The sequence below is a fragment of the Acinonyx jubatus genome, chromosome D1 (assembly GCF_027475565.1).
Source record: "Acinonyx jubatus isolate Ajub_Pintada_27869175 chromosome D1, VMU_Ajub_asm_v1.0, whole genome shotgun sequence".
Lineage (NCBI taxonomy): Eukaryota > Metazoa > Chordata > Mammalia > Carnivora > Felidae > Acinonyx > Acinonyx jubatus.
This window is the reverse complement of record NC_069390.1, coordinates 46,917,742-46,944,867: the sequence shown is the minus strand read 5'-3', so window position 1 is coordinate 46,944,867 and position 27,126 is coordinate 46,917,742. Positions and strand designations below refer to the sequence as shown.

At 51.7% G+C, this 27,126-nt stretch overlaps 1 protein-coding gene across 5 annotated transcripts in view; it reads right to left on the bottom strand.

Moving 5' to 3' along the window:
* Positions 1–8,415: 8,415 nt before the first annotated feature.
* GALNT18 (polypeptide N-acetylgalactosaminyltransferase 18) overlaps positions 8,416–27,126 on the bottom strand; it is a 351,336-nt gene continuing 332,625 nt past the window's right edge. For all 5 annotated transcript variants that reach the window (XM_053203481.1, XM_015068718.3, XM_053203484.1 and 2 more), the window contains 2 exons: positions 24,630–24,794; positions 8,416–8,837 (listed from right to left, as the gene is read on the bottom strand). In XM_053203481.1, the coding sequence (XP_053059456.1) occupies positions 8,691–8,837; positions 24,630–24,794 (312 nt within the window). In that variant the 3' untranslated portion in view covers positions 8,416–8,690. The remainder of the gene's footprint in view (positions 8,838–24,629; positions 24,795–27,126) is intronic.

Sequence of the window (27,126 nt, the reverse complement as noted above, 5' to 3'; positions counted from 1 at the left end):
CTGTCAGCACAGAGCCCGACGCGGGGCTCAAACCCACGGACCATGAGATCATGACCTGAGCCGAAGTCGGATGCTTAACTGACTGAGCCACCCAGGCACCCCTAAGTTTATTTATTTTGAAAGAGAAGGAGAGAGAAAGTGAGCATGAATAGGGGAGAGGCAGAGAGAGGGAGAGAGAGAATCCCAAGCAGTTTCTACAATGTCAGTGCAGAGCTCGATGCGGGGCTGGATCCCACAACCGTGAGATCATAAACGGAGCCGAAGTCAAGAGTTGGACGCTTAATGGACTGAGCCACTCAGGTGACCCTGAAGGATGCCTGAGTTTCGATGACCCTAGAGGAAGTGGACAGGAGGAGGCAAGATCCTTGAGAGACTCCAGCTGTAGGTGGGAAGACCTCTCTCCCTTCTCTTTCACATCAGTGAAGGAATACTTAAGTGGGAAAGTACGAGGTGTGGTCAGTTTCAGGGCAGGAGGCATCCAGAGACTGGGGGACGGGTGTGAGCTGGCGAGGAGAGAGGGCCAGTAGGCAGCCTGGGACATCCAGACCAGGGTGAGGCTGAGCGTGAGTGTGCTGGTTATTCTCCCTCTTGGCTCTTCCCTGGCCTGCTGTGTGGACCGCATCAGTGGTTCTTCTGCCCTCTGCCTCCAGTTGGGTTTGGCCAATGCGAGGCTCTGGTAGAATATCTGACAGCAGGGGGGCAATGGGGAAGAAGTGGAGGCATTTGCCCTAAGCCTTCCCCCTGCCCCCCAAAGGCTCCCTCCCTGCTGGGCTGCGGGCTCTACAGTGGGGGGCCCTCAGGCTGTGGCTGTCCGTCCTGCTGGGCAACCCACTCCCATGGCAGCATCAGTGAGGGTTGGAAGCCCCCTGCTCTTAGTCCCTTTAGCTAGAAGAGTAGGAACAGCATCCACTTTTGCTGTCTGGGGGTGCTTCCCCCTACCCTGCCCACACCTCTGAAGACTGCGGTCATTCTCCTGAAACCCTCTTCAGTTAACCTCCGGGGGCATCATCTGAAGGGTCCTTTTGTCCGAGTAGGGAAATGGGTCAGATTATGCCAGGGGCATTTCTGTGGTCAGGAGCTGAAGACGGACCAGGCCTGTGGAAAAGTGTGAGTAGGACATCGAAGGGGAGCAGAAAGTTTTTGGGGAAAGTAACTCTCGCACCGCTCCTTGGTTTGGGGGTCATTTCCTTGGAACTCCTGTTGGCAGTTGGATCCCTCACAGAAATCCTGGCGAGCCTTACCACAGAACCCAGGGATGGGATCTGGGCCCACACTTCTGAGCACAAAGGGAGCACAGCACCCCCTAGGGGCTGATGTGAGAGTGGCAGCACCTCTAGAAGAGGAGCGGGGAGGGGCAGAGAGGGGCACAGGGCCCAGAGTCCTGGCTCAGGTGCCTCTCTCACCAGAAGCAGCTCCTTTTAGGAAAAGGTTCTGTGTCATGGGCTAGATTCTGGGTGTTTTCTTAAAAAAAAATGCTGTGTCACAGGCAGGATCTGCTGTATAATTTGCCGGGCCAGGTACAAAATAAAAGTACGGGGCTCCTTGTTCAGAAATTATTAAGAATTTCAGGACACAAGAGCATGGAACTAAGCCGAGGTGGGGGCCCTGAGCTCGGAGCCTCATGCCACATGCCCATGAAGACTGCCTGGGCCACAGCTTGTGGAGACCACGGGGGGAGCCCCCACCTGTAGGCCCAGCAAGGGAGGTAACAGAGACAGGCATGACATGGTGACAGCCTTGAAAGTCTGGCTTCCGGGTGTGGTTCTGCTGTGTAATTTGAAAACATACACATAGTAGGGCTGATGCCTCCCTAGGCCCTTTCTGGCCAATCGTGTGAGTCAGATACCAACGAAGGACAAAATTCCTGTCTGTGGGTGGGGAGAGATGGGCTGAGGCCAGAGGGTGGGGCAGCGGGACCTGAGGGTCTTGTGGGGTCAGGGGCTGGATGTGGGCCAATGCAACTACTACATTCCCCTCCCTCCTCTTTGGCTGAAGTCAGGACAAAGAGCATGGCTGAGGGAGGATACATTCTTGGGTGGCTCTGTCCATGTTTGCTTTCCTGGGCTATTTAGATGGTTGTCATCACGAGGAAAGCAAACAAACACAGACTCTTAAGGCCAGAGAGTCTCTCCATCTTGCCTCGGAACTACCTGGTATCTCTTACCTGGAATTAGGAAGAAATGGTGAGGACGGAAGAACTCGGATTTCCTCTGCTTCACAAGAACCATGTTAAATGGTGTTAAGTGACGGCAGCCCAAAAGATCTTTGGGGAGTGGGCAGAAATAGCTCTTCTCTTTGGAGTCAGTGTGTGCGTGTGTGTGTGTGTGTGTGTGTGTCCACGCATGTATCTATGTGACCGCTGCATGTGAGTGCATACAAGTGTGCGCGTGAGGGGCTGTGTGAGCCTGGGCATGCATTTACATAGAAGGTGCAGATGATGTCCCTCTGCTGCATATGTGCGCAGTAGTTGTAGGCATGGTGTGCGTGTTCACACACGTGTGAGGGTCTGGGAACGAGCAGGTTCTGGTGTCCAAAATCTTTACGTCCTGCTCCGGTCAGTCTTGTTGGCTGTAAAGGGCAGGGACCCGCTCAGCCAACTCTGGGAAAAGGCGAATTGGCAGGATGTGGATGCGTGGGGTCTGGAATGAGGAGGAAATGCGGGCAGCTCTAAGGCTGTCTCTGGTCTTCATCTGTGTCATGGCCACATGCTATGCCTTCCCCACGGTGGGTCTGCTGCCTCTGCTCATCAACTCCTTTCTCTGCTCCGCTCAGCTGTGGTTTCCCCCTGGTGACCTCAGCATGCACGAGGCTGTGGCTTGGTCGGTCCTCCTGGGGCCCCAATCTACCCTATGGCATGTCTCTACGTATGGCCATGGCTTCTTCACTAACTGGTTGATTTTTTTTTTTTAATTTCTTAAAATGTTTATGTACTTTTGAGAGAGACAGACAGAACGCGAGTGGGTTAGGGGCAGGGAGAGAGGGAGACACAGAATCCCAAGCAGGCTCCAGGTTCTGGGCTGTCAGCACAAAGCCTGACGCGGGGCTCGAACTCACAAGCTGTGAGATCATGACCTGAGATGAAGTCGGACTTTCAATCAACAGAGCCACCCAGGCACCCCTGGTTGATTCTTTATGTGTGTCATAGTGCAAATGTGCAAGCAGAATTTGATTGACCCCGTTCATCTTTCTGTGTTAAGTCATTGATTACTGGCCAGCCTATGGACACTTCCCTTGGGTCAACTTGACTCCCTGTGGAGGAAGATAGCATGGTCATGGTACCGGGGGGGGGGGGGGGGGTCACAGCTAGGGCTGTGGCTGGGACAGTTTTCCTCAAAAGGGGTGTGGATACAGAGGACAACGATAAACTTCTCAGGTCTGCATGCACAAACTCCCTGTCACCTGCTCAGTGCCCACTCTCTTCCCTGGGGACACCAGGACAACTGGGGTGCCCCCAACAGGCAGGACTTGCCAGGCAAGGTGGGTATGAGTGTAGGCAGTCCCCCAGAGCCTGGAGTATGCCCTTCACCACCCACCCCTCTTCCGCTCCCTTTTATGGGCTGAGTTGTGTTTCCCCCCAAAATCCATATGTTGAAGTCCTGGAAGTCCCCTCAGAAGTGACCTTACTTGGAGATGGGGTCTTTACAGAAGCAGTGAAATTAAAATGAGGACATTAGGATGGGTCCTAATCCAATATGACTGGATGGGGCACCTGGGTGGCTTAGTGGGTTAAGCCTCCGACTTCAGCTCAGGTCATGATCTCGCGGTTTGTGAGTTTGAGCCCCGCGTCGGGCTCTGTGCTGACAGCTCAGAGCCTGGAGCCTGCTTCAGATTCTGTGTCTCCCTCTCCCTCTTCCTTCCCCCTGCTCCTGCTCTGACTCTCTCTGTCTTTCAATAATAAATAAACGTTAAAAAAAATTTTTGTTTTAAAAAAGAGGAAGAAATTTGGAAACCGAGTCACACACACAGGGAAGACAGTGCAAAGGCGCAGGGAAAAGATGGTTAATTGTAAGCCAAGGAGAGAGGCCTGGACACAACCTTCCGTCACAGCCCTCCGAGGAGTCAGCCCTGCTGACAGCTTGATCTCAGACTTCTGGACTCCAGACTGAGAGACAACACGTTTCTGTTGTTTGAGCCACCCAGTGTGTGGCACTGTTACAGAAGTTCTGGAAAACTCATACTCACTCCAAGAAAAACTTCTTGAAAAAAAAGAAAGAAGATACAGGTCACCAACATCCCTAGAGGGTGGGTTAGGGCCACAGGCATCCAGAGCATGTGACAGCCAGGAAGCTAGGCCCTCTCACACCCACAGCCCACCCCTGACCTGGGCATTTCCGAAACTCAGTTCCTGGACTCACTGAAGGAGGAAAGTCTGAGGCTGGCGCCCAAGCTACTCATTTACCATCTTCGGTGAGACCCAGGTGACAGTTTTAGGTCAGGGGAAAAACTGATGACATAGCATTTCAGGAAGATCACTATGACCGTTGCAGGGAGGAGGGCTGCTGAGGTGGCGTGGCGGGGCCCATGCGAGCGATGAAGCAAGATGTGAGCAGTGGGGGCGTGAGGGACGAGAGGAGGTCTCTGGCGTGAGCACCTGGTGGAGGTCACTAGAGTGGCCCTGGGAGAGGGGCAATGGGTTGGTTCTCTGCTTGTCACATCAGCATTGTCTGAGGGACACCCACCCAGATGCCCAGGGCCCATCAGCAGCTGGAGATTGGGCCTGGAGCTCAGGATATAGATGTGGATTTGGGCGTCCCGGTGTCTGGGTGGCCCTATGTCACGGGTGTGAGACTGTGATGCAGGAGTGGCTGTGAGCAGCTTCTCCCGGAGCAGACCCAAAGACTGGCATGTGGGAGGTGACTGGGGCACAACAGGGAGGGAGCTGGAGGGCGGGGAGATAGGGAGGGAGGAATGCCAGTAAAGTGCGCATTAAGGTGGGTTACTGGGGCTCAGTCCTATGGGGGGACTGTGGGGGGCTGGTGAGGCCTCACATGTGTGTTCCTGAAGGGTGAGGAGGCCCATCCCTCATGAACGGGCTTGTTCCTGAGGCCCAACCCCCTCAGTACTTCGGTCTGTCCACACGCAGGCCCGAGCATGTGCCTGTGGCCACAGAAGGGCCTCAGACAGAGACACAGGAAGCTGCGGGAGCTGCAGGTCTGTGACCCCCTGGCAAGTGACCTTTGGGGCCAGCCAGGATATGGCCAGGTCGCTGGCTTCTGCCATTGTCTCTGCAAACAATCGTGTCCGCTTCCGGTCGGGAGTGAGGGGCCCATCTTCTCCCTTCACTTCTTGGAGCGGGTGGGAGCCTGGGTACCGGCAGGCGAGGGCTGGGGCTGAGCTGTGGAACCAGGCTACAGGGCTCGCTGTCCTGGAGGTCCTAGACACCTGCTAAAAGAGCCCTTGATGGTATCAGGGAAGACCATTTCCTGTTTCTACCAAGTCGTCGGATGTGCAAACCATTAAGAAAATAATGATCTCACTCCAGGGCGTTCAGAGAGCCCCCAGACAGCTGCTAGTTAGCTTGCACCAACATCAGGGAAAAGCAGCCAGCTGAGGCTGGATGTGGCCGAGTGCCCTTGGCCTCCTTCCTTTACATTCTCCCCTCCTGCCTCTGCCCCATGCTCACCAGCCCCTCTGCTTTGGAGACGTGTGACCTTGTGTGTCTCACTTTTATCCCTCTGAGACCCAAGTGAGCCTGGACTGGCCATGTGGCCCTCACTCTTCAGGGGCCAGGGCCCTCAGGGATTATCTCAGAGCCAATTCTCCCACCAGGGCCTGGGCATCTGGGCTCAGAGAGGAGCTGCCCCCTATCGCCCTGTTTTCACTGCCCCCGGATTAACTCAAAGGGGAGAGCTCTATTCTGGGGTTTGCTTCTTAGAGTGTAGATGTTGGGAGTGGCTGAAGGCAGGGTGCCTTTGATAGGACAGGGATGTGCGGAGTTTGTAAAAGCGTGGGTTTGGGTGAGGGCAAGTGCCTCTAGGCAGGTGAGACTGATGGTGTAGATGCTGGCACAGGCTGGATGGGCCACGGAAGCCAACAGGCCTGGTGAAGTATGGGCGTCGACTGGTGTCAAGGTGTGGATATCCATGACGGCGGCTGGGTGTTAGGATGTCAGTGGATAAAATAATAGTAGTTATGACTTGATAGCACTTACCATGTACCTGTCGCTGTTCTTAGTGTTTTACATAAATTCCCACTCGTTTAATTTTCACAACAACCCCACAGAAGACATTCCTATTTTTTAAGGAGAGGAAACAGAGATGGAGAGGTTTAGTAGCTGCCTGAGACCATCCAGCCAATAGCTGAGGCTGACTCAGAGTCCCCACTCCTGGTTCCTCTGCCCTACAGCAGGGACGGGGCGCGGGCTGTGGAGGTGCGGGTGTGGGTAGACGCGGGGCGTCTGTGATTGTGGCTTCAAGTAGAGGCCGCCAGGTGTAGGGGAGCACGTGATGGATGTAGCTGGGATGGGAGGCCTGGGAGAGAGCAGGAAGAAGGGCACAAGGGAAGTGGTCCTGGCCGGGACCGAGCAGGGGTCTCAGAGTCCAGCAGGGAATCAGAATTCCTGGACCATTTGTTAAAACCCTGTTTCTGATTCAGGATTTCCAGATGGGGCTTGAGAACTGCCCTTCTAGTAAGTCCTCAGATGATGCCGATGCCGCTGGTCTGGGGACCAGACTTGGGGGCTACTGGCAGGCGAGTGTGTGGGGGTGATGATGAAGCACAGCAATTGGTGCTGAGAGGTGAAGCACTAGGTGGGTAGATGAGACTAGAATGGAGGGGACTTGGGAAGCGTGGCTGGGTTGCAGGGCTCAGAGGAGTTTGTCAGAATGAGGTAGAGGAGTAAGTGTGGGGGAAGCCATATTGAGGCCCTGGCTTCCGGAATATGGCAAAGGCAGTGCCTACAATTCCCTCTTGAGGGTCTTGCTTCCTGTGTCCACCTCCTGGGTGGGAGCCATCAGGTGGGAGCTGCCTGGCCAATGTCTGGGTATCCTCTCTGGTCTGTGGTGGGAAAGCAGTGTAACCCTAGGTGGGGGAGGGGGGCGGCTATGGTGGCAGCCTGGGAAGTCCTAGTGGCCCTTTAGGGTGAAGCCTGTGCATGCGGGTGTCTTGGTGTGCCAGATGGCCAAGACGAGAGGCTCCTCTTCCTTGGGGGTCCCTGAGGCACAGGGGTGTTTCTGTGATCACCAGTGTTTCAGCTATAGAGTATTGATCCCCAACAAGCAGGTGTTGGGACTGGAGGCCCCTGGGAAGGAGGTCCCAGAGAACTTGAGAGGGTGGGTGGGGCTGAAATCTGTCCAGGAAGGGTTTCCTCTCCTGCCTCGGTCCTACAGCCTGACACTCACTACTGCTCTGCTATGAGCGAGAGGGTTGCAGGTGGTGCTGGAGGTGGGGTTGGGGTGTCCTTCAAACTAAAAACAGGAGCCTTCAAACTGAGGAAGGCCTACTTTGGATTGGGACAAGAACCATTCAGCCGGAAGCTATTGGAGGGACAGAGGATTGAGTAAGAGGCTCCAAGAAGGATGGTTCTACTCTGAGGGCCACTGGTCTCCTGAGGCTGGGCCCAGAGGGGTGACGTGGAGCCATAATTGAAAGAGCCATGTGTTATGGGTTCAATTGTGTCCCTACCCCTCAGTACCTCAGACGAGAAGTCCTCTCCCCTCAGTACCTCAGAATGTGACCTTATTTGGAAATATAGTCTTCACAGAGGTAATCAAGTTAAAACGAGGTCACAATGGTGGGCCCTAATCCAATATCACTGGTGTCCTTGTAAAAATGAGAAATGTGGACCCTGAGGCAGACACACAGAGGGACACAGGAAGCACATGGCCACCTACAAGCTGAGGAATGTTTGAGGCTATCAGAAGCTAGAAGAGAGACCTGAAACAGATCCTCTCACAGCACTGGGAAGGACCCAACTCTGCCCATCTTTGATTTTGTACTCCCAGCCTCCAGAACTGGGACAGAATGAATTTCTGTTTAAGCCAGCCAGTCAGTGGCACTTTGTTATGACAGCCCAGGAAACAAATACACCGTGACTCATGGAAGGAGCCGAACCGTCTTAGCAACTGGAAGGAGGCATTTGCTGTAGGCCAGGGTTACTGCTGAGGGCCGGGGCAATGGACCGCCCTGGGAGGTGAGGAAGGTGATATCAAGATGGGGCAGTGTGGCCTGAAGCCTAAAGCTCAGCAGCTGACGCTCGGGGGCCAGCAGAAACCCTGCTTTCTTCAGGAATGCTGTCTCCAAAGGACGCATCTGCTGTGGGAGAGGCAGAAGGAGCCTTCTCTCTGGAGGTGACTGTGAGGTCACAGTGCCCCACTCGCCACCCTGGGCCTCACAAAGAAACTGGGCTACAAGAACTCCAAGTTCAGAGGAACCAGGCAGGCAGCTCCACTGAGCACCAAATGACTGCAAAAGCCCTTTTCTTAATCAATAGTATTTTATTGTCAGTTATAAATATTTTCCATTTGTCCCCTATTTACAGTTGCAAAATAGTTTATGATATTATACCATCACCCACCATTCGGCACCTTTCTATAAACTCCATGAAAATTGAATAGGAAATAAAAAGCTCTTTTGGGGGGGTCCCGCTAACCTGGTTCCCCCAGACTCAAACAACCCCCCAGACAGCAGGCAGCATTGCAGCAGGTGCTACACGGTAGCAAAGGGACGGGCGGGGGCGGCTCCCAGCAGGGTCAGGACGCCAGGCTCCTCAGGACGTTGGTGATGCTCCAGTGCTGGCCTGAGCACCTCTGCAGCACCAGCTGGAAGCCAAACTCCGAGTCGCTGTTCTCCTGCAGCTCCAGACAGCGCTTGGACTTGCGGTTCTGGATGGGGCCTCCCTGGGAGCCGGGGCAGAGAGTGGAGTCAGAGGCTATAGACCAAACAGGGGAATCTTGGGGGACCTCGGGCCTAGAGTTATCGGTGGGTCCAGATGCCTGGGGTCCAGAGAGGCTACGGGAGGTGTGGGGGCCAGCATTCCAATGCAGCCTCAGGCTGCCCTTCTCTGATGTGTTGGTCTCCTCCCTGAGACCGAACATGTGCCTTGGTTTTCTTCACAGGGCCCTAGTTCTTCGTTAGGACGGAGACACCCTGCCCCAACTTCCATCCACTTGCTGGGGTGTGGCATGCTGGTGTGCTCCCATAGCTCCCACCCTGGGGGCCAGGCCCTGGTCCCCATAGGCATGGGCTGGGGTCCTGCTCTGAAAAGTCTAGTTCCTTGGGACTCCCCTCCCCATGACTGGCCTGAATTTGACCACCACCAGAGGCCCAGGACCTCCTGCTTTTAGGGTCCATGTACCCAAGTGGACCTCTAGAGTCATCAGTGTTGGTCTCCACCAAAGTCAGGCTCCTGGATATGTCTCCTAGGCCACTGGGCTCCCTCAGCCCTGGGCATGCATGGTTTTCCCCCATGCTACTGATGTTCTAGAATGTTCTGTAGCCATGCACACTCAGTTTATGCCCAAAGCCTCTTGAAGGAAGAGAGGTGTTGCTCCCCAGAGCAGCCCCATGGCAGCAAAGAGAAGCCCAATCAGGTTTTATTTTAGGGAGGCCCTTGCAGAGCTCAGATACTCTGAGGCTGCTGGCTGTAAGTCTGAGCATCAGCCCGGACTATTTGAGTATCTTGGAGTTATACCAATTCTGCAGGCAGAATTGCTTGGGGTAGGTGGTGGTCCTTATAAGTGCACTCTTTGTAGCTTAATGGCACTTGAGTAGATGTTCAAACTCACCTTCTCCCCAGAATCTACTCCTCTTGTGTTTACCACCTCAGTTATAAATACTTTCCATAAATAATTTCCCCCAAAAGCAATAGCCAGGCATTCGTGTGGGAGACCTGGGCATTCTCACTGACACCTCTGCCTTCTCCCCAGCATCTGATTAGGCACCAAGTCCTGCCAATTCCACACCCCTCTTGCCTGGTGACTGTCCCCTTATTGCTATCACATCACAACCCTGCCTGCGTTCAGGCCACCATCTTCTGTCCCCTGGACAACTGCATCAGCCTCCTAGTTGACCCCCCTCTGACCTCCAGAGGCAGGGAAGAGTGATGTCTCTGAAATGACGTTTGGTCTAGAGGACAGAGCACAAGTTTCTTAGCACAGGCCTTCATGGCCTCATCTCCTCCCTCAGCCCCCACACCTTTTGTGCAGCCACACCAAACTTCCTGCAGTTGTGTAAAGATTTCTGTATTATCAGGGTTCCTAGACATCAAGCAAGCCGTGTCCTGTGCTGGGGGTCCTTCTCCATGCTTCCGTAGCAGGCCAAGGCACAGTCACATTTCAAGGCTAAGCTCCTGCTCCATTTCTTCCAGAAGCCTCCTTATCTCTCACCTCAGCCCCTCCCACCTCTTCTCCTCCAGGCCACCCAGCTAGCGAGGTGCTATTCACCCGTGTTTTCACCGTGTTTTCTCTATTCGCCCAGCATGATTGAACAGTAGCGGAATTACTAGTTTACTTGTCTCCCCCCCACCCTCCCATACTGACAGCTCTATGTCTTATCAATTTCTGTGCCCTCAGCATCCAGCCAAAAGCCTGGTACATAACAGATGATCAGTAAATGTTGGCAGTCATGACCTGCATAGGTGAGGAGGGATGGGTCTCCAGACAGGGCTGCTGTGTTTCACAGGTGTTTCACTCTGGAGTGGTCCTGAGCAGGCCTGGCAGCAGGGGGAGGGGGGACCCTGCCTCTTATGACTGCAGCCCACCCCCAGCTACATCCCATGCCCATTCCATTGAACAGCATGCTGGGAGAGGAGACCGCGAACTTCTTCTGAAAGGGGTCATCCCCAGTCAGCTACCACTATCCCCATGGTGATGGCTGACATCTCAGAGAACATGAAGACTCAGTTCTCACAGCGACCTAGGAAACTGGCAGTATTTACCGCGGTTGGACACACGCATCTCCGAGACCCAACACTCCCACACTAGGTCTGTACCTAGCACAAATGCGTGCACCAGAGACAAGCACCTGAGTGCTTTCTTCAACATGATTTGTAAAAGCTCCAATCTGGAAACAACCCAAGTGCCCATCGATAGTAGAATGGATAAATAACTTGTGGTTAGTCACATAACGGAATATTGTACAGCATCACAAATATACAAACTAGAGCTCCACTCAATATGAATAAACCTAACAAATATGTTAGCAGAAGAAGCCAGATAAAGAACACATATATAATTCCACTTATATACACCCCCCAAACAGGCAAAATAGGACCATGGTGTTAGAGCCAGGATGGGGGTTATCTTTAAGGAGGGGGAAGAGGAAAAATGATTGACAGGAGGCAAGAGAGGGGCTCCTGGGATGCTGATGGTATGCTATTTCCTGACCTGGCTGGTGGCAATACAGGTGTTTGCTTTGCTTTAAACCACTGAGTTGAACATTTACATTTTGTGCATGTTTCTGTATGTATGTGTGCTATTCTTCAATTAAACAATTAAGACCAAAAAAATGCAGCTCCCTCAGAAGCGACTTTGAACAGTGGGTGAAGGAGGCAGGTAGTGAGAGACTGGATGGCAAAGGGGATCGGGGGTCTGTCTGTGCATGTGTTGGGGAGGAGGAAGAGAATTCCCAATTTCCAGTGGGTGGAAGATGGCCCAGCAAATTTCTTCTGGAATATTCAAGGGAAGAAAGCAGGTCTCTCCTGCTGTGCGCCTGAGGAGAGCCGTGACTCATTGCACCCAAGAGCAGAGAGACACCAGTGCAAAGAGGAAACCCAAACAGCAAGCTCATCTCTCACCCAGAGAGACACCGGCTGACTCAGGCCCTGAGGGGGCAGAGGAACAAGTGGCAGTGAGACAAGGGCTCAGAAAGGACCCTGCAGTCCGCATGTGGAGTTCACTCTGAAGGCCAACCCTCTTGCTCTAATCAGCAACCTGGGTGACCTCTACTTCGGCCTGGGGCCTCCAGCTTTGCTGGGCCTCCTCCAGGGGTGACTCACGTAGCCTCCTGAACCAGCACTTTCTTTCCCATGCTGCTCTGCCCAGGAGCATTCAACTCAAATCCTTGTGGAGGCATCCAGCAACGGGCCCCAGACTGTCCCCCTGAGGTTCCCACATGTGGGTCTGCTCCTGCTTCTCCACCCTTTCCCTTCCAATAGGGGAAGGTAGGGCTCATGTCCCCCGAGTTCCATGCCTTTCTAGTTTAAACTTCCACAAGGAACTGAGCAACAATTTTGTATAATTTTTCCAACCCGCCTGCTCTCCTTTGGACAAACTCCAGTTATTCTGTGTCACTCAGAACTGACTGCCAAGCAGAGGGCCACCACCTCATTTCCACTGGACAACAGACTCCTTCAACACAGCCAATGAATCAGTGCTTTCGGTGGCCACGCCATGCTCCTGGGCTGACGACAGGTTGATAGCTTCAAGTAGTCCACTTGGAAGCTGTGGGACCCCATTCTGTCCCTCAAAAGCTGGACTTGCAGACCCAGAGACATCCCTTGTGACACCTGCTCCAAGCAAGGCCAGCCCATGGCTCTGCCAGGCATAGGTTTCTGCCATTTCTGTTGCCGTGGCCTGAGCGCACCTGTCGCCCACATCCGGGTTGGGCTGTGTCACTGCTGCTTCTTTGGCAGATGTGTGGCCAGGCTCCCCTGACCCTCCAACACTCCATCAGCTGGCGGCGTGCCAGACCCATGTCGCTAGGAGTGGAGCTCAGACAGGGTGCGAATGAGACCAGCCCCACTCACTAATTCATGAGCTCTGCCAGCCTTTCTGGCAGTGAGATGGGAAGGGGCGGTGCTGACCTATGATGCTTCCTTCCTGGTTGTTAGCTGGTGGCCCTGGGTGAGCTGCTCTCCACTCTGGTTCCATTGTGTCTAGGACCAGATGGTAATTTCTGTCCTGACTACTGGAGGATGAGAGAAGGAGGAACGGGAAACCCTTCCATCAGCGATAAAACAACCAACGAGTGTGTATCAGGATGAGGGCTCTGGAAAAATTGCACAACAGGCAGAAAAGGGACCAGAGCAAGTGCCCATTCACTCTGCTGAAGATGGGCTTCTCAGAATCTCCTCAGGGGCTGGCCCGGGCCTGTGTGCCAGTGGCTGGGCTGCTTCCGTCAACCCTGGATCAATAAACTTGGGGAAACTTGTCCAAAACAGAGAAGGCGCAGTCTCTCCTTTCCTGCTACCACTCAGGCACATTCTAAGCCTTTCACAGGAGCGCCTTGCCAAGCCCAAGAGAGGGAGGAGTGTCTCTGAGAAGGAAAGCATTCCTTCAGAGACTCAAATGTGACATTTCCCAGACCCCATCCTGGCCCTCAGGACCCTGGAGACAGGAAGTGTCGTGACCCTGGGGCAGAAGCAGCCAGTGTGGCCTCTGGGAAGGATGTGGAAGAAACAGAGCGAGGCCAAGAGCAGTGCTGTGAAGGAGACACAACCTCAGTGAGAGCATCAGGGCCTGTCAGGGAGGGTGAAGCAGGCAGTCAAGGAGAACTTCCTCCCTGGAGGCTCCAAAAGGAGAATCTTCTAGAGCAGAAGAGTAAGGCCCATGTGGAGGCCTCGCTGAGCAGCCCTGGTCAATGTCTTGGGAACATATCTGGGCTAGAGGAGGAGGAGGCAGGCCACTTTGGGTGAGGGAGCTAGCAGTGGCCACCGGTGCTGCCTCCCTCCTGTCCTCCTTTGCGGACCCCAGCCGCTCTCAGTGAATAATCTCTAGGCTCTCACCCTCTCTGGACAGATTCCATCCACCACAGTTGCAAAGGAGCCTTCCTTTCCTGCGGTCCATCCTTCCCTGGTGAGCTCAGCACACCCTGGGGAGCAGTCTGGTGCTGTGACTCTCCGTACCCCTCCCTGCAGGCTCTGCACTGAGATAGAACTAACAGTGGTTGCCACTGATTTCCCAGGCTCCCAGCACTGTGTCAAATGCTCCACATGCCCAGTCGCACGTATTCCTCATGATAACCCTGAGGGGTGGAGATGGTAATTGTCCGCATTGTATAGAACTGGAGACTAGGGCTCAGAAAGGTTGGGACACGGGCCCAGGGTCACGTGGTCAGTAAACGGTAGAGACAGGCTGGGGGCCCCTGCCCCATTCACTGTTCCTCACTAGCATGTGTGACTAGGCCCACCACGTCATCTCTCCCACCCCATGCCTGTCTCGAGGCAGCGGACTAGACTGAGTTCTGCGGGTGCCTCGATGTCTGGGGCGGAGGAAGGTCACCTTCGTGGGCTTCAGGGGCTCTGCGGAGCCAGTTTGGGCTAGTTCTTTTGAGGGCTCGCTGCAGACTCATGATTCATCCACCTATTCATCCATCCATCAGATATTTAGTACCTACTGTGTGCCAGTTACTGTGTAACTCTAGGCCATGGAGATTCAGGAGTGACTAAACAGGAACAGATCTTTTTCTGTAGACAAAGACTGAGACTATATTCCAGGACGGGGAGCAAACAGTCAGTTCTGTGGTGTGTTAGAGAGTGATCAGGCTGTGCACAAAAACGGACTGAATGCGAGCTCTTAAAATTCATACTGAAATCCTAATTCCCACTGTGATGATATTTGGAGGTGGGGCCTCTGGGAGGTAATTAGGTCATGAGGGTGGAGCCCTCATGAATTGGATTAGTGCCCTTTTAAGAAGAGATGCAAGAGAGATGCCTGTCTCCCTCTGCCATGTGAGGACGCAGTGAGAAAGGGAACACCTGCAACCCAGGAAGAGGGTTCTCAGCAGACACTATCTGCTGGCACCTTGATCTTGGACCTCCCAGGCTTCAGAACTGTGAGAAATAAATGTTTGTTGTGTAAGCCATTCAGTCGATGGTCTTTGTGTTCTAGCCTGAACGGCCTCAGACAAACCAGGTAAGAGAGTGGGGCCGGCGGGAGGCAGGCAGAAGAAAGAGGTGGCCAGGGTGATCGTCAACAAGAAGGGGAGAGTTGAGTGAAGACACAAAGGGGGAGAGAAGGTGGCCTAGGTGGGATCTGGGGGTAGTCCTATGCCCCAGAGCAAGGCTCTCGCACCAGCAGAGGCCTGGTGTATTCAGAGAACAGCACAAAGACCAGCGTGGAGGCCGTTGGGCAGCGCAGGCGTGGGGTAGGAGTAGGAGTAGGAGTTAAGGCCCAAGAGGTTCTGTGAGGACTCAGTGAGGACTCACAGCCACTGAATGGACTTTGGCTTTTAATCTGGTAACAGGGCCATTGCAGGGTCGGACTGACATGCTAACCGGGCCACTCTGGCTGCTGTGTGAGGCATGGAGTGTTGGAGGAAGGAAGGAAGCAAGGATGCCTGTTTGCAGTCTCTTGTCCTCACAGCCCAGGCCCATCCAGCAGCCCCTGGGCCGGGCCCTGGGCTCTGAAGGGCTGGGGCTTGATGCAGATCCCCTGGCCAGCCCCACCGTCCATGGAGAGCCCAGTTCCTTGGTTTACCCGTCCAGTCATCGAAATTATTTGTGTAATACATACACCAACAGGATCTGGAAACACACAATACTTTTAATTAAAGAATTTAAATAAGGGCAATTAAACCTGGCAGGAAAGATGCCGCAGCACACAGAGAGCTTAATTGGAATGGAAACTGAAGTAAATATGGAAAGAGCATTACAAAAAATCGAAAGCTCAATGTATAGAATTAAGGAGGCTAATAATAATTCCTGGAGGTGCGTTCCCAGCCCCCAGCCAAGCTCTGGCTCCTTCTGGGCCTCTCTGGAGTAGTCACTTGGAAGGGCAAGAGAGGCCGTGTGGGCGGAAGCAAAGGAAGAGGGGCTCTGCTCCTGGCCTTGCCTCTGGCTCTTCCCACCGGACCCTGGGTCAGCAGCTCAGCTGCCCTGGGCCTCAGGCTTCTCATTTGCAGAAGGCCCGGAGAGCTGTGGGGCACTCAGATTTGTGTCTTGCCATGGGGGCACTGATGATGTGTAGAGTGGGGCTCGTGGAGCCGTGGTCCACTGTGTAGCTGACCCCAGATCACGCAGCATGCGCTTCCCCTCTGCTTTAGTTTCCCCAACTATGTGCCTGTGGCAGCTAGAGGTTTCCTAACTAGCCCAGTTCCTCCTGAGGGTGTAGGCTGGGTAAACAGATTAGACAGAGTCCCTGGAGGGCTCGCTTATCACAGATCACTTCTGGGCCTGTGATGGGGCCCAGAAAATGCCTTGTTAGGTTCCCGGGGGCTGCTGCCTCCGGTGCTGCTGGCTGGCTACCACAAACAAGCTGTCACAGTCTCAAGGAAGGGCTGGGCCTGGCTTGTCACTTGCACTTGTGACCTCTGGAGCCTCTGGGCTGAGCTCAGGCTGGTCTCATGTTTACCACCAAAGTGTTTTAGAGGAGGTTGTGGGGAGTGACTCCTGTATTCCGAAGTCTTCTCTGCTTATTTCAAAGCTCTCGTTCCACTTTCCTTTCTAATTAATTTTCCACGGCCAAATGGCCCAGTGCGTCTTGGGCTTTAAGCACAGTGGGCTTGGGAGTTTCCAGGTTAAATAGTTAATGATTAGTAATCAAATACTTCAAAGCATGGGTGGGATGTTAGCACTAGTTAAAGAAACTCTGAGATTAAGTCTTTTCATAGAGGAAAGCGGTCTTTATGTATTATGAATATTTAACACTAGATTTATTCAAGAAGTACTCTGGCATTTATCTTTTTTAAAGGAGACTCACCAGTGCCTGAGTGAGAGTCTGCCTGGGATTTGCTCTGAAGGTCCACTGGACCAAAGATGGGGTAATGGCAATCTCAAGTGCGAAAAAAAAAAAAAAGGGTGAAAGTGGGTTGTGGAGATAGCAGGGTGGCTGGAAGGAGTTCGCTGAGGTGGCAGGAATCCAGCCAGTTCACACACGCCAGTGACTGGTTGGCAGGGAGACCCTAGCCCCAAACTCCCACTGCAGCCATTCACTGGTTTTCTAGAAGCAAGACAAAGAAAGGCGCCATGGTATGGTGGTTTAAAGCATAGATCCCAGAGGCAAAATTCCTAGATTTGTTCTTGGACAAATTAGTCTCTCTGTGCCTCAGTTTCCTCATCTGTAAAATGAGCATAATTAAAGTACCTACTAGCATTGTTGGGGGGAGTTAAGTAATATTTATAAGGCAGTTACAATACTATCACCATGTAAATTCGGTAAATAATTTTTAAAATCTTCGGTCTGAGTAGTGGGGATCTGAGCCATCACACCTGCTCCTGGCTCCTGATCTCTGTGGGATGAGCAGTGGGTGGGGGGGCATGCTGACTGCCATAAACTAAACATCACAAACTTCCAGGGCCTACGCAAGGCTTTGTTAATCCATCAAAACTGGACAGTTCTACATTTGCCCCTTCATACGACACGGGAATGAAAAGGTGTTTTATTCCAGAGCCATAATGAAATACCAGATTATATAGTCTTTTCAGTACAAAAGGTTCCTGAAGTCGGACTTCCTGACAGCGACTGGGAATCGGAATGGGAGAAAGTCAAGGACTCCTCCTCCTTGAGTGTGGGGAAATTCTTTGGCAGAATTAGCCATGCTCCCTGGGAAATGTGCTCTGCAAATAGGTTCTTTTTTGAGTGGGTTACTCATCTTGCATCAAATTATCAAATTATACCCCACAAATCAGAGCCAATTATCCTGGACAGGCAGGCTTGGCTCTACACTCAGCTCTCTTCCGGGCAGTCTCCTCATACTCTCGAAAATTTCTTCTCTCCTGGCATTAATAGACATCTCTGTTGTTATCCGTGATGTCCCTCATGTGGAAAATGCATAAATGCTTTGCAGAGAACGAGGCAAGCATAGGGGCTCAGGTGTGGGGACAGCCTACCAGTGGGAACGCTGATCTATGTGTTCTTGGACACATAGATCCAAGATGGACCTTGCTAATGTTTCCATCAAAGGACTCAACAGCCAAGGGGAGTGACGGCAACCCCCACAGTATGAGAGCAGCATGAGATATAGTCTGGATACCCTGACATTTCGTCAAAGCCTCCTGTTTTAAAAAATATTCATACAGGGGCTCCTGGGTGGCTCAGTCAGTCGGGCAACTGACTTCAGCTCAGGTCATGATCTCATGGTCTGTGGGTTCGAGCCCCGCGTTGGGCTCTGTGCTGACAGCTCAGAGCCTGGAGCCTGCTTCAGATTCTGTGTCTCCCTCTCTCTCTTCTCCTCCCCTGCTTGTGTTATATCAAAAATAAATACATACTAAAAAATTTAAAAAAATTCATACAAATTTGTGTTCACCCTGCTCTACCTAGTATGCATATTTGTTTTAGTATAAAGCATTTCCATCCCCTTCCTTCAAATCTGAAGTTATAGGAAGAAGTACATATTTACTGTATAATTTAGAGTACCCCACATAACACAGTTAGGATGCACCACCACCTAAAAGTGTTATTTGTAGGAACTAGGGATTTCTCCAGCTAAGCAGGGCCCTTTGACTATTATGCTGAAATGTCCTTTTGCAGTGTGCACGCATGTGTGTAAGGGGAGTCATCAGTGGTAAACTTTTGTTCGTTTTACAGTCTCCCACAGACCTAGCTCAAGACCTGGTGCACAGGAGGCCTCTGGTTAGTTTTTGTGAGTTTCTGAAAAAAAAAAAAAATAAAATAACTGCTTCATTTGATTAACAGCACGTTGGGTGACTCCTCTGTCTCATTTTCCATGAGGTGCTAGAGATGTTGGAAGTGTAAGACAGTCGTGCCCTCCCGTGTATTGGTTGATGGATGAGAGGAGGGTGGAGTGACATAATGGAAAAACAGTTGCACACAGTGGGATGAAGATGGCCGTTGTGCAAGGAGTTCAGCTCATTTTCAAGCTTGTGGTGCTTTTTATTGAGGCAGGCCCAGGGAACCTTCCAGGTGGGGAAGCCCTCCTCAGGGCTTGCTGTCTAAATTTAGCTTAGAATTACAGAATTTCGGGTTTGGCAGGCCCTTCAAGCCATACAGTGCAAATCCACTGAGAGCTGCAGAGCCTTAGATGGCCTGCTACATGGTCCCCGGAGCCCCTGGCTCTTCCCTGAACTGCCAACCTCATGTCTGGACAACTCGGACTAGGAGAAAGCTGCTCTATAAATTGTCCCGGACTCGCCAGTCTTCCCTCAGAACCAATAGGACAAGACTGCTTTCCTGTGGGTAGGGCAGCCCTTCAGCTTTGAGAAGGCAGAGCTAAGGTGCTTCTGGTCTCTCTGGTCCAACAGCCTGCAATTCCTTCAACCATGCGTTCAAATAGATAGGTAGAATTTAAGGAAGTTGGACCTTAGAAGACACACATCATGTGGCAAGAATCCCTGTAAGAATATTTTAAAGAGAGGGATGCAGCCTTTGTGTAACCAAAATAATGGTAATGGTGGAAGAGTGGCATCTCATTACCATGGAGAGGCAGTCTATCGCGTCACTTGGCAGGTCTGGCCACAAAGTTCTCTGTAGCAACTTGATATTTGTGTACTCCCTCTCCTTCTATTGGCATGGGGCTCATTGACTAAATGCCTCTTTCACTAACCTTTCATCACCAAATCCCAGAATCCCCCCAAATCTCAGTATGTAGGGTACTCTCAGAAGACTGAAAGTCCTATAATTTATAGGTAACACTTTAGGAGAGTCTTTAAACCAGGAGGAGTCACAAGCTAGAGAATCACAGAAGGCAATGACTACTATTTCCCGTGTTCACAAAATCTCTTCATGTGCTGATGTGGGAAATGCTGGCTGTCTAGAGACAGGTGCGTCACTTGAGAGGGACAACTCTGGCTGCCCTGTTCTTCAGACAGAAACCCAGAGCCTAGAGTGGTCCTGGGTTAATAATACCCCTTCACAATTCCCTCCTTTTCATCCATCACTACTTCCAACAGACTGATGCAGTGTCTCTCAAAATCCACCCCCACCCCCCCCTCCCGCCCAGCTGCCTGGACCCACGCCCTCATGGTGATTGAGTCTGCCCCATCTCTCATGGGAATGATGGAACAGCCCCCTAACTTGCTTCCATGTCTCTTTTTTTCTAATCCACCCTGAACTCTGCTACCAGAGGGGTTCAGATCCCATCGTGGCAATCCACTGCTTAAAACTTCCTCCGGTTCCTCCCTCTGCTTTTAAGGTGAAGTCCAACTTGTTGGCCTGGCTTTCACTGATCACCACTATCTGCACCCAAACTGACCCTTATGTCTGAGCTCTCTCATGCCTCTTTGGAGGTTCCAAATTCCACCCATAACAACACTGGATTTGCATTCTTCAGACATACTCTGTTTTTTCTTGCCTTTGCCCAGGCTGAGCCTCTACACGGGATGTTCTCCCTTTTTACACCTGGGAACTGTCCTACAACTTTCAAGATCCAGATCAAACAAGTCTCGAACGTGAAGCCATCCTTGAGCCCGTCACCCCAGGGTCCCAGAACATCATACATCCCTCATTTCTGGTCTCGTCATGCATTTTATTGCGTGTTTATATGCTCATGAGCTCCTCCAGGGCAGAGGCTGGCTCTGTTTCATATCTGCATCCCTCCTGCCCAACCCCCATGCTCAATAAATGTTTGATGAATAACTGAAGGAAAGAATGTTCATCATCAGAAAATTGCTCATCAGAGCCCTGTACATCAGTGTTGCCAAGAGATGTTTCATCAAATGTGGTTTCTCAGTGTCAGTATCTAATGCTGTCCTGATTCATCCTGAAGCATCAGAAATGCAGAAGTGCTTGCAGGGGATAGAAGAAAGGCATTTTATTGGTTAAACAGAAAATCAGGGTATGAGATGGAACACTAAGATATGCAAATGCCTATCTTCTTTGTAGGAGAACCTGAGAGAATCGTGCTGGATTATTTTGAAATTAATTCAGCCTGAGTGTCTGTGGAGTTTAAATGCAGCCCTCAGGAGAGTAAATAATGCAGAATGTGAAACCGGAAAGGAGATTGGAGATGCACCAGTAAAAGCTCCTTTCAGCCCAACTTCTGCACCAGATCATTCTAGTTGGTAGGATACCCATGTAATTTGCAAAGATTAAAACCTGTTGCAAGAAAAGTAGCCCAAGAACACGATTTAATCACGTAAGAGGTTTCCAGCTTCCTCTGGCCTTGTCAACAGTAGTTCCTAACCAGCGAGAGCTTGTGGACAGATTCCGGTTGCTTGATAAACATCAATCATTTTGCATTAAACAAAAAATTCACATATGTTAATCTTTAAATATCAGGCAAGAGTGGCTGCTCTGGGTTTGCAAATGAGGGATTTAAAAATATTATTTCCAAACAGTTCCCCTCGGTAGAAAGATCAAAGATGTGACTGCCAAACCACCCTGGGAGTTAATTAGATATATATGTAAGTGGCTGAAAATTGCCCAGGCTCCAGGATTCCACATTCCAATATGGCCTGCTTTGCCGGTCACTGTGTCCTTTCAAGTAGGAACCACATGGGGCTGCCTGTTCAAGGCCATGTGCTGAGATGAGAAAAGGAAAGAGCTAGATTTGGGGGTGTCTTTGCCTTGAGTATGTCCATTTTAGGGGCGGATGTTCCTTTCTCTGCCCCGGTCAGGGATGGACAGATGAGATGAAGGCCAGCCAGGGGCACCCAGGCATCTGGGACTGGAGATGGAGAGAGGAGTCACTTCAGCCTGAGACCTTGGGGGCATGTTTGTCTATGAGGGTTGGAAACAGGCGGAGGTGCCTGTGTGGGGGGCTGGGATATGAAGCAGCCTGTGTTTGGATGCAACCAGCCTGTTTGAACTCCGGCTCCATCCTTCAGGCCCTATGATCTTGGCCAGGTGACTTCATCTCGTTTTGTCCCAATTGGGATGGAGTTGCTATGTTTATGAACACTGCACTTCATGAGGTTGGACGCAGCGGAGCTGAGGAGCTCTGTGTCCCTGGTGGTTCTGGACCTTTTCGGAGGAGCAAGGCTTCCAAAGAGGCCAGGGAGCTCACTTCAGTTCAACAACACTCATATCCTGGTGACACCAAGTCTCCAGCGTGGCAGGTGAGTGGCTGGGCCATGACCTCCAGGGGCTATTCCGGGGCTGCCCGGGGCCGCTTTCCCTCCTCCCCGTGAGCTGAAGCAGCATGTTCAACTATTAGAGGACTCCCAGCCACACGTGTCAATCTGCCTGACCCACAACCACCAGAAGCTGGGCATCTCGGTTCAGCCTCAGACCTTGCCCTGAGAGGAGATCTCGGTGGCCAGACAGGGCCATAAGGACCCTGGGGCCACTCACAGAGGAGAGGGAGGAGGGAACAGCTAAATGCTCAGACTGCATTTCTGCCTCCTGCTGGCTCTTCTTCCTGCCTCTCTCCCCCTTCTAGAAGCTCCCCTTCCCATTCAGCCTCACAATCTCTGCCACAGGGGCATTCAAAAGCCCACACCTACACATGCCAGTCCCCTGCCGCACATCTTCCTGCCCACAGGCTCAAGTCCAGGCTCATGTGCAGCTACTCCCCGCCCCCCGTGCCGTCCAGGCCCCACCACCCCTGACTATCCGCAGCTCTCTGAACACAGCCGGGGTTTGATGCTTCACGGCTTCTGCACATGCTGTTCCCTTTCCCTGGAATGCCCTTCACTATCTTCATGTGGAGCACACTCCTACACATTCTTCAAGGTTCAAGCTAAGTGCTGTCTCTTCTGAAAAGCCAGCAGCCCTGGTCTGGCTCCCTACCCGCCATCTTCCTGGACAGTTTCTTCAACATTCCCAGGAGGAAGCTGAGCTCATGGGCCCAGCAGGCTTGGCTGAAGGCAGCAGAGAATGGCCTGATGTGAGCCCCTGCCCGGCCTCCCTAGATGGTATGATGTCCACTTCACCCCAGCAAAGTCAGCCCCACGCATCTCCACAGGGATATGTGTCCATTTCCCTCTGTTGCCTCCAGTCTGCAGGCTGATTTTGCACCTAGCCTGAGCTGGGAAACACCAGCCAGCAAGCACACATCCAGCCTTCCTCCCTCACCACATGCCTCCAGCCCTCTCTCTGCCTGAGGAGAAATACAGCCCCATCCCGTGTCACTCAGAGCTAGACACCTGGCAGGGGACAGTGACAAAGGCTACCGCTGGGCAGAGTGTGGGGTCAGAAAAAGTGCTTCAGTGAGAGAGAGGGAGGCGGGAGGAAGATGTGCCCCATATTCTCAAACCTCAGCCCTGACCCTGACCTTCTTCCCGGTGGCCACTACTAAGTAAAAAGGAGAACCTGAAATAGTTCGCGGATAGTACCCAACATGAACACGTTGGGCATGTCATTTACCGTCTTTGTGTCTCATTTTCTTCATGGTACCTACATGCAGCTGTTTGGAGGAATAAATAAGCGAATACACGCCCCGTGCTTAGAAGTTCTGGCACAGAGTAAGCACTGTATGAAGGCTGGCTGCCATTCTTACTGGGACAGACTATTACAGTTCACCACACAGGGAGGAGCACGGCAGGAGCCACCAGTCCTGGTGCACCATATTCCCTCTCATGGAGCCCCATACATTATGCAGGCCCAGCCGGGACTCGGAGCTGCCCCACACATCTCCCACCTGCCCTTGGAAGTGCTCCCATTTGGCTCCCTGTGCTGCTCCCCAGCCATCTGCTTTCCTGGGGGGTCACAAAGCCCTTGTCTGGACTCTGGCTCCTGCTTTCTGAGTAGCCCTTAAATCTATGGCCTTGTTTCGAACTCAGTATTGACCTTCCTCACTCATTCAGGACCCAACTCAGTCCTCTGGATGCACACACCCAGATCACGGATCAAAGGTTCCCCTACCCATAGAATATGATGCAGCCGGGACCTGTCCTGCCCCCCCTCGCCCCCCCCTCCGACCACGGGGAGAGTAACTGCCAGTCCCTTCCAGTGCCCACCAGCTTCCTCCTCCCCAGGGTGGCCAGCAGCTTGCTGGGAGGCTGAGTCAGGGTCTCTTCTACTCGGTCCCACGAATACACCTATTCCCTTTCTGACTTCCCTGGAAGCTTCTACCATATACAGTCCTCCGATGCCTTAGAAGCCCGTGGGCCCCCTCACTTCCTGTTCTGAACACTTCTGCTGCACTGCCTGGGAGGTGGGTGTCCCTACCTATGGGGGAAAACTGGCCCTAACTTAGTGGAATCCTGGGGGCTGGGAGCCTGTGGGCTGAGGCCCAGGTCCTCTTCAAAGCTGAATCATGGTGGGCCATCCCAACTGGGCATCTTGATCCTTGGACATCATTTTGTAACTGGGCTAATGGAGAGCCGGAAGTCAAATATGGGCCTCAGAACTGATGGAGGCTTAATACGGGAATGCCTCCTGTTCACCATTGTACACACTGCCCTTTGAGGAAGCCTCCTCCCCTAGAGTGAGCCCATTCTGGGAGGAAGGCAGAGCAGGGCACAGACCAGAGGTGCCTCGGCACTGTCTATACCTGGGACACTGGGCTTCATCCCAGGAGATAGGGCGTGTGGAGAGGAAATGTGAGAGTTTAAAGACAGAGAGGCCTAAATCTAACTTCCAGCCCTGATCCTTACTGTGTGACTTTGGGCACATGACTTCCCTCTCTGAGCCTATCTCCATGTATCTACAAATTAAACAAAACGATAATAAAACAACAATAACAACCACAACAACAATTCCCCTTTTAGCGCCAATATCAGGAGCCAATGAGCTAATGTACATAAAATGTCTGGCACATAGTCAGTGCCCAGTAAATCCCGGGAGTCCCAGCCTCCCTGTTGCCACCACGTCCCTTTCCTCCTTGTCTCCTCCCACATGCTCCCTGGCCCCTTAGACCTTCTCCCCGCTCTGCTTTCCTGCTGCCCTTCATGGGGGCTCTGGGGCTGTTACCTGAGAGAACTGCCAGTGAAGCTTCATTCTCTTGGCTTTGGCATAACTGCACTCGATGAGCCGTGGCCGACTGTTGACATCCACCAGGCACCGATTGTCATCATCGTCGACCGTGGGGCTCAGGATGCCCACGTGGATCTGCTGACTGCTCGTGTAGTACACGTTCTGGGGGTGGGGGAAGAATGTGGTTAAAATGCAGTGGCCAGAGAGATGGGGGGGCGGCCAGTGGGGATTCTCCCTGGCAGCTAGTGAAGAGAGCACAGTCCAGCGGTCTTCAAGTTATTTTCTACTGCAACAGGCAAGAAGAGGAAACCCTTTAACATCACGATCCAGGATGGTATCTGGTCCACATGTGTAACTGAAACAAAATTTTCAGGAAATAAAACTTATTCTTACCATATGCAATGCAATCTTATATTTTCTATTCTATTCTTTCAGTGAAAAGCATTGGTCATAACCTTTCAAATAGATTTCACCACCCACAGTTTAAAAAGCATGGCTTGAATCCATTATTTGCAGGCTTGCTGACTTCCTCTCTCCATAAATATCTTGTGCAAGATACTGTGGTTGGCCAGTAGATAAAGAGAAAAGACCTGTGCCATGCCTTGGGGAGTTCAGAGTCCTATAAAACATGATTTCCATCTAGACTAAGACTGTGTAGACCAAGGATTGGCAAAGTTTTTCTTAAAGGGCCAGGTGGCAAGTAATTTTGGCTTTGCAGTGTGTTGGGAGGTCCTGAAGACCACTCCCAGGTTTGAAGATTTGATAGGGCTTACAAGACTCAGCACATATTTGTACTCACAGCTGTGAATTATTTTAGCAAAAGGATACAAATCATATTGGCAAAGGGAAAAGGCACCTGGGGCAAAGCCTGGGGGAAACCAGGTGGAAGTTTCCAAAGGTACTCTCCTAGTGGTCACAAGGATACACTTAATTCCCCCAGCAAGGAGCTGAGACAACACGTGCGAGATGTTTTCTACCTGGAAAGTTCTTAGAGACTCAGCTGGGCTTTTTTATCAGAGCTGGTCACGTACACAGCCTCTGCCTGGCACATACCAAAATTCCAGATTCCCAGAAGGAAAGCATGTGTTAGCACAAACTGTACATTGCTTGTACAGTCTGGTTAGGCATAGTGAACCACTCTTATAGATCTGGGGATGGTGGGAACCTCCTGAAATCCAAGTTCCAAGCAGGCCCTTCAAAGGACAGCAGTCAGCCCCACTGTGTTAACTCTTTTCTGCGCAGAAGGCCATACAGTCTGAAAACTCAACTCTGCCATTGTAGCATGAACACAGCCACAGACAATACGTGAATGAATGGCTGTTAGGAGAATGCTTCAATTACAAAAATAAGGGCTGTGCCATGGGCTGTAGTTTACTGGCTCTGGTCTAGAAGAAAGCCACAAGACCCTTGGCCTTCCAAGTTTCCAGTCTCTTCCCTCAACCTTCAGTCATGGTTCCAAAGAAAAGGGCTCTGAGGGAGAAGTCATAAGGTTCTGTGAGTTTTTCTCTTCATATTACTAAAGAAATGAACACCCCCACTTAAGATTAGGCCCCAGGGGCAAATTGAGATACTACATTTCTTTGCTTTAGGTTAGAGTTCAGGGTGAGCCCTCTTGTTATCTTCATATATTAAAACATTCTTACTGGTAAATATTTTTGATTAATTCCAAATGAGAATATAAAGCATTTCTTGTTTTAGTAGAAGAGGGACTTATATATATATATTATATATATTAATGTATTATATATGTATATTATGTATATATTTTAATGTTTATTTTTAAGAGCACAGGCAGGGGAAGGGCAGAGAGAGGGGGAGACACAGAATCTGAAGTAGCAGGGCTCGAACCTATGAACCACGAGATCATGACCTGAGCTGAAGTCGGACACTTAACTGACTGAGCCACCCAGGCACCTGACATCATTAGAAGAGGGACTTTTAAACATGAGTGTGGGACATAAAAGGGATTGTGGGGTGAGAAGGGCAGTGCAGGGAAGGTAGATAAGGAGTGGTCCTTGGGGGCATGTTCTTTCTGACCTTTGGAAGTCCAAGGAGGGCATGGAGAGGCAGGTAGGATCACCTTCAGACATAAGAAGATCCTCAGGCCAGTGTATCAGTCAAGGCCCTAACTGGAAACAGATGGCACACTCAAGGTGGGGGAATCCAAAGAGGGTATAATAAAGGCACAAGTCTCAATGATGTGGGTAGGATGTAAGGCAACCATAGGGATAGTATAGTTCCCTGAGAATAATAACATGGAGCTATTACCACTCCTAGACCCCAAGGGATGAGAGAAGAGAGAAGTTACCAGAATCTGTAAAAGTCATCTAGAGAAGGTTGACTTGGAAGAAGGCTTCAGGGAGGGAGGGGTTTGATGAGTGGTGGTGAATAAATAACCCAACTTTACTCTCCCCCCTCCTCACTTGGTTCTTCTGCTGGATCAGCCCATTGGCAGAACCCTGCTGGAAGCCAAAGAACATGGGAGCCCACTGAA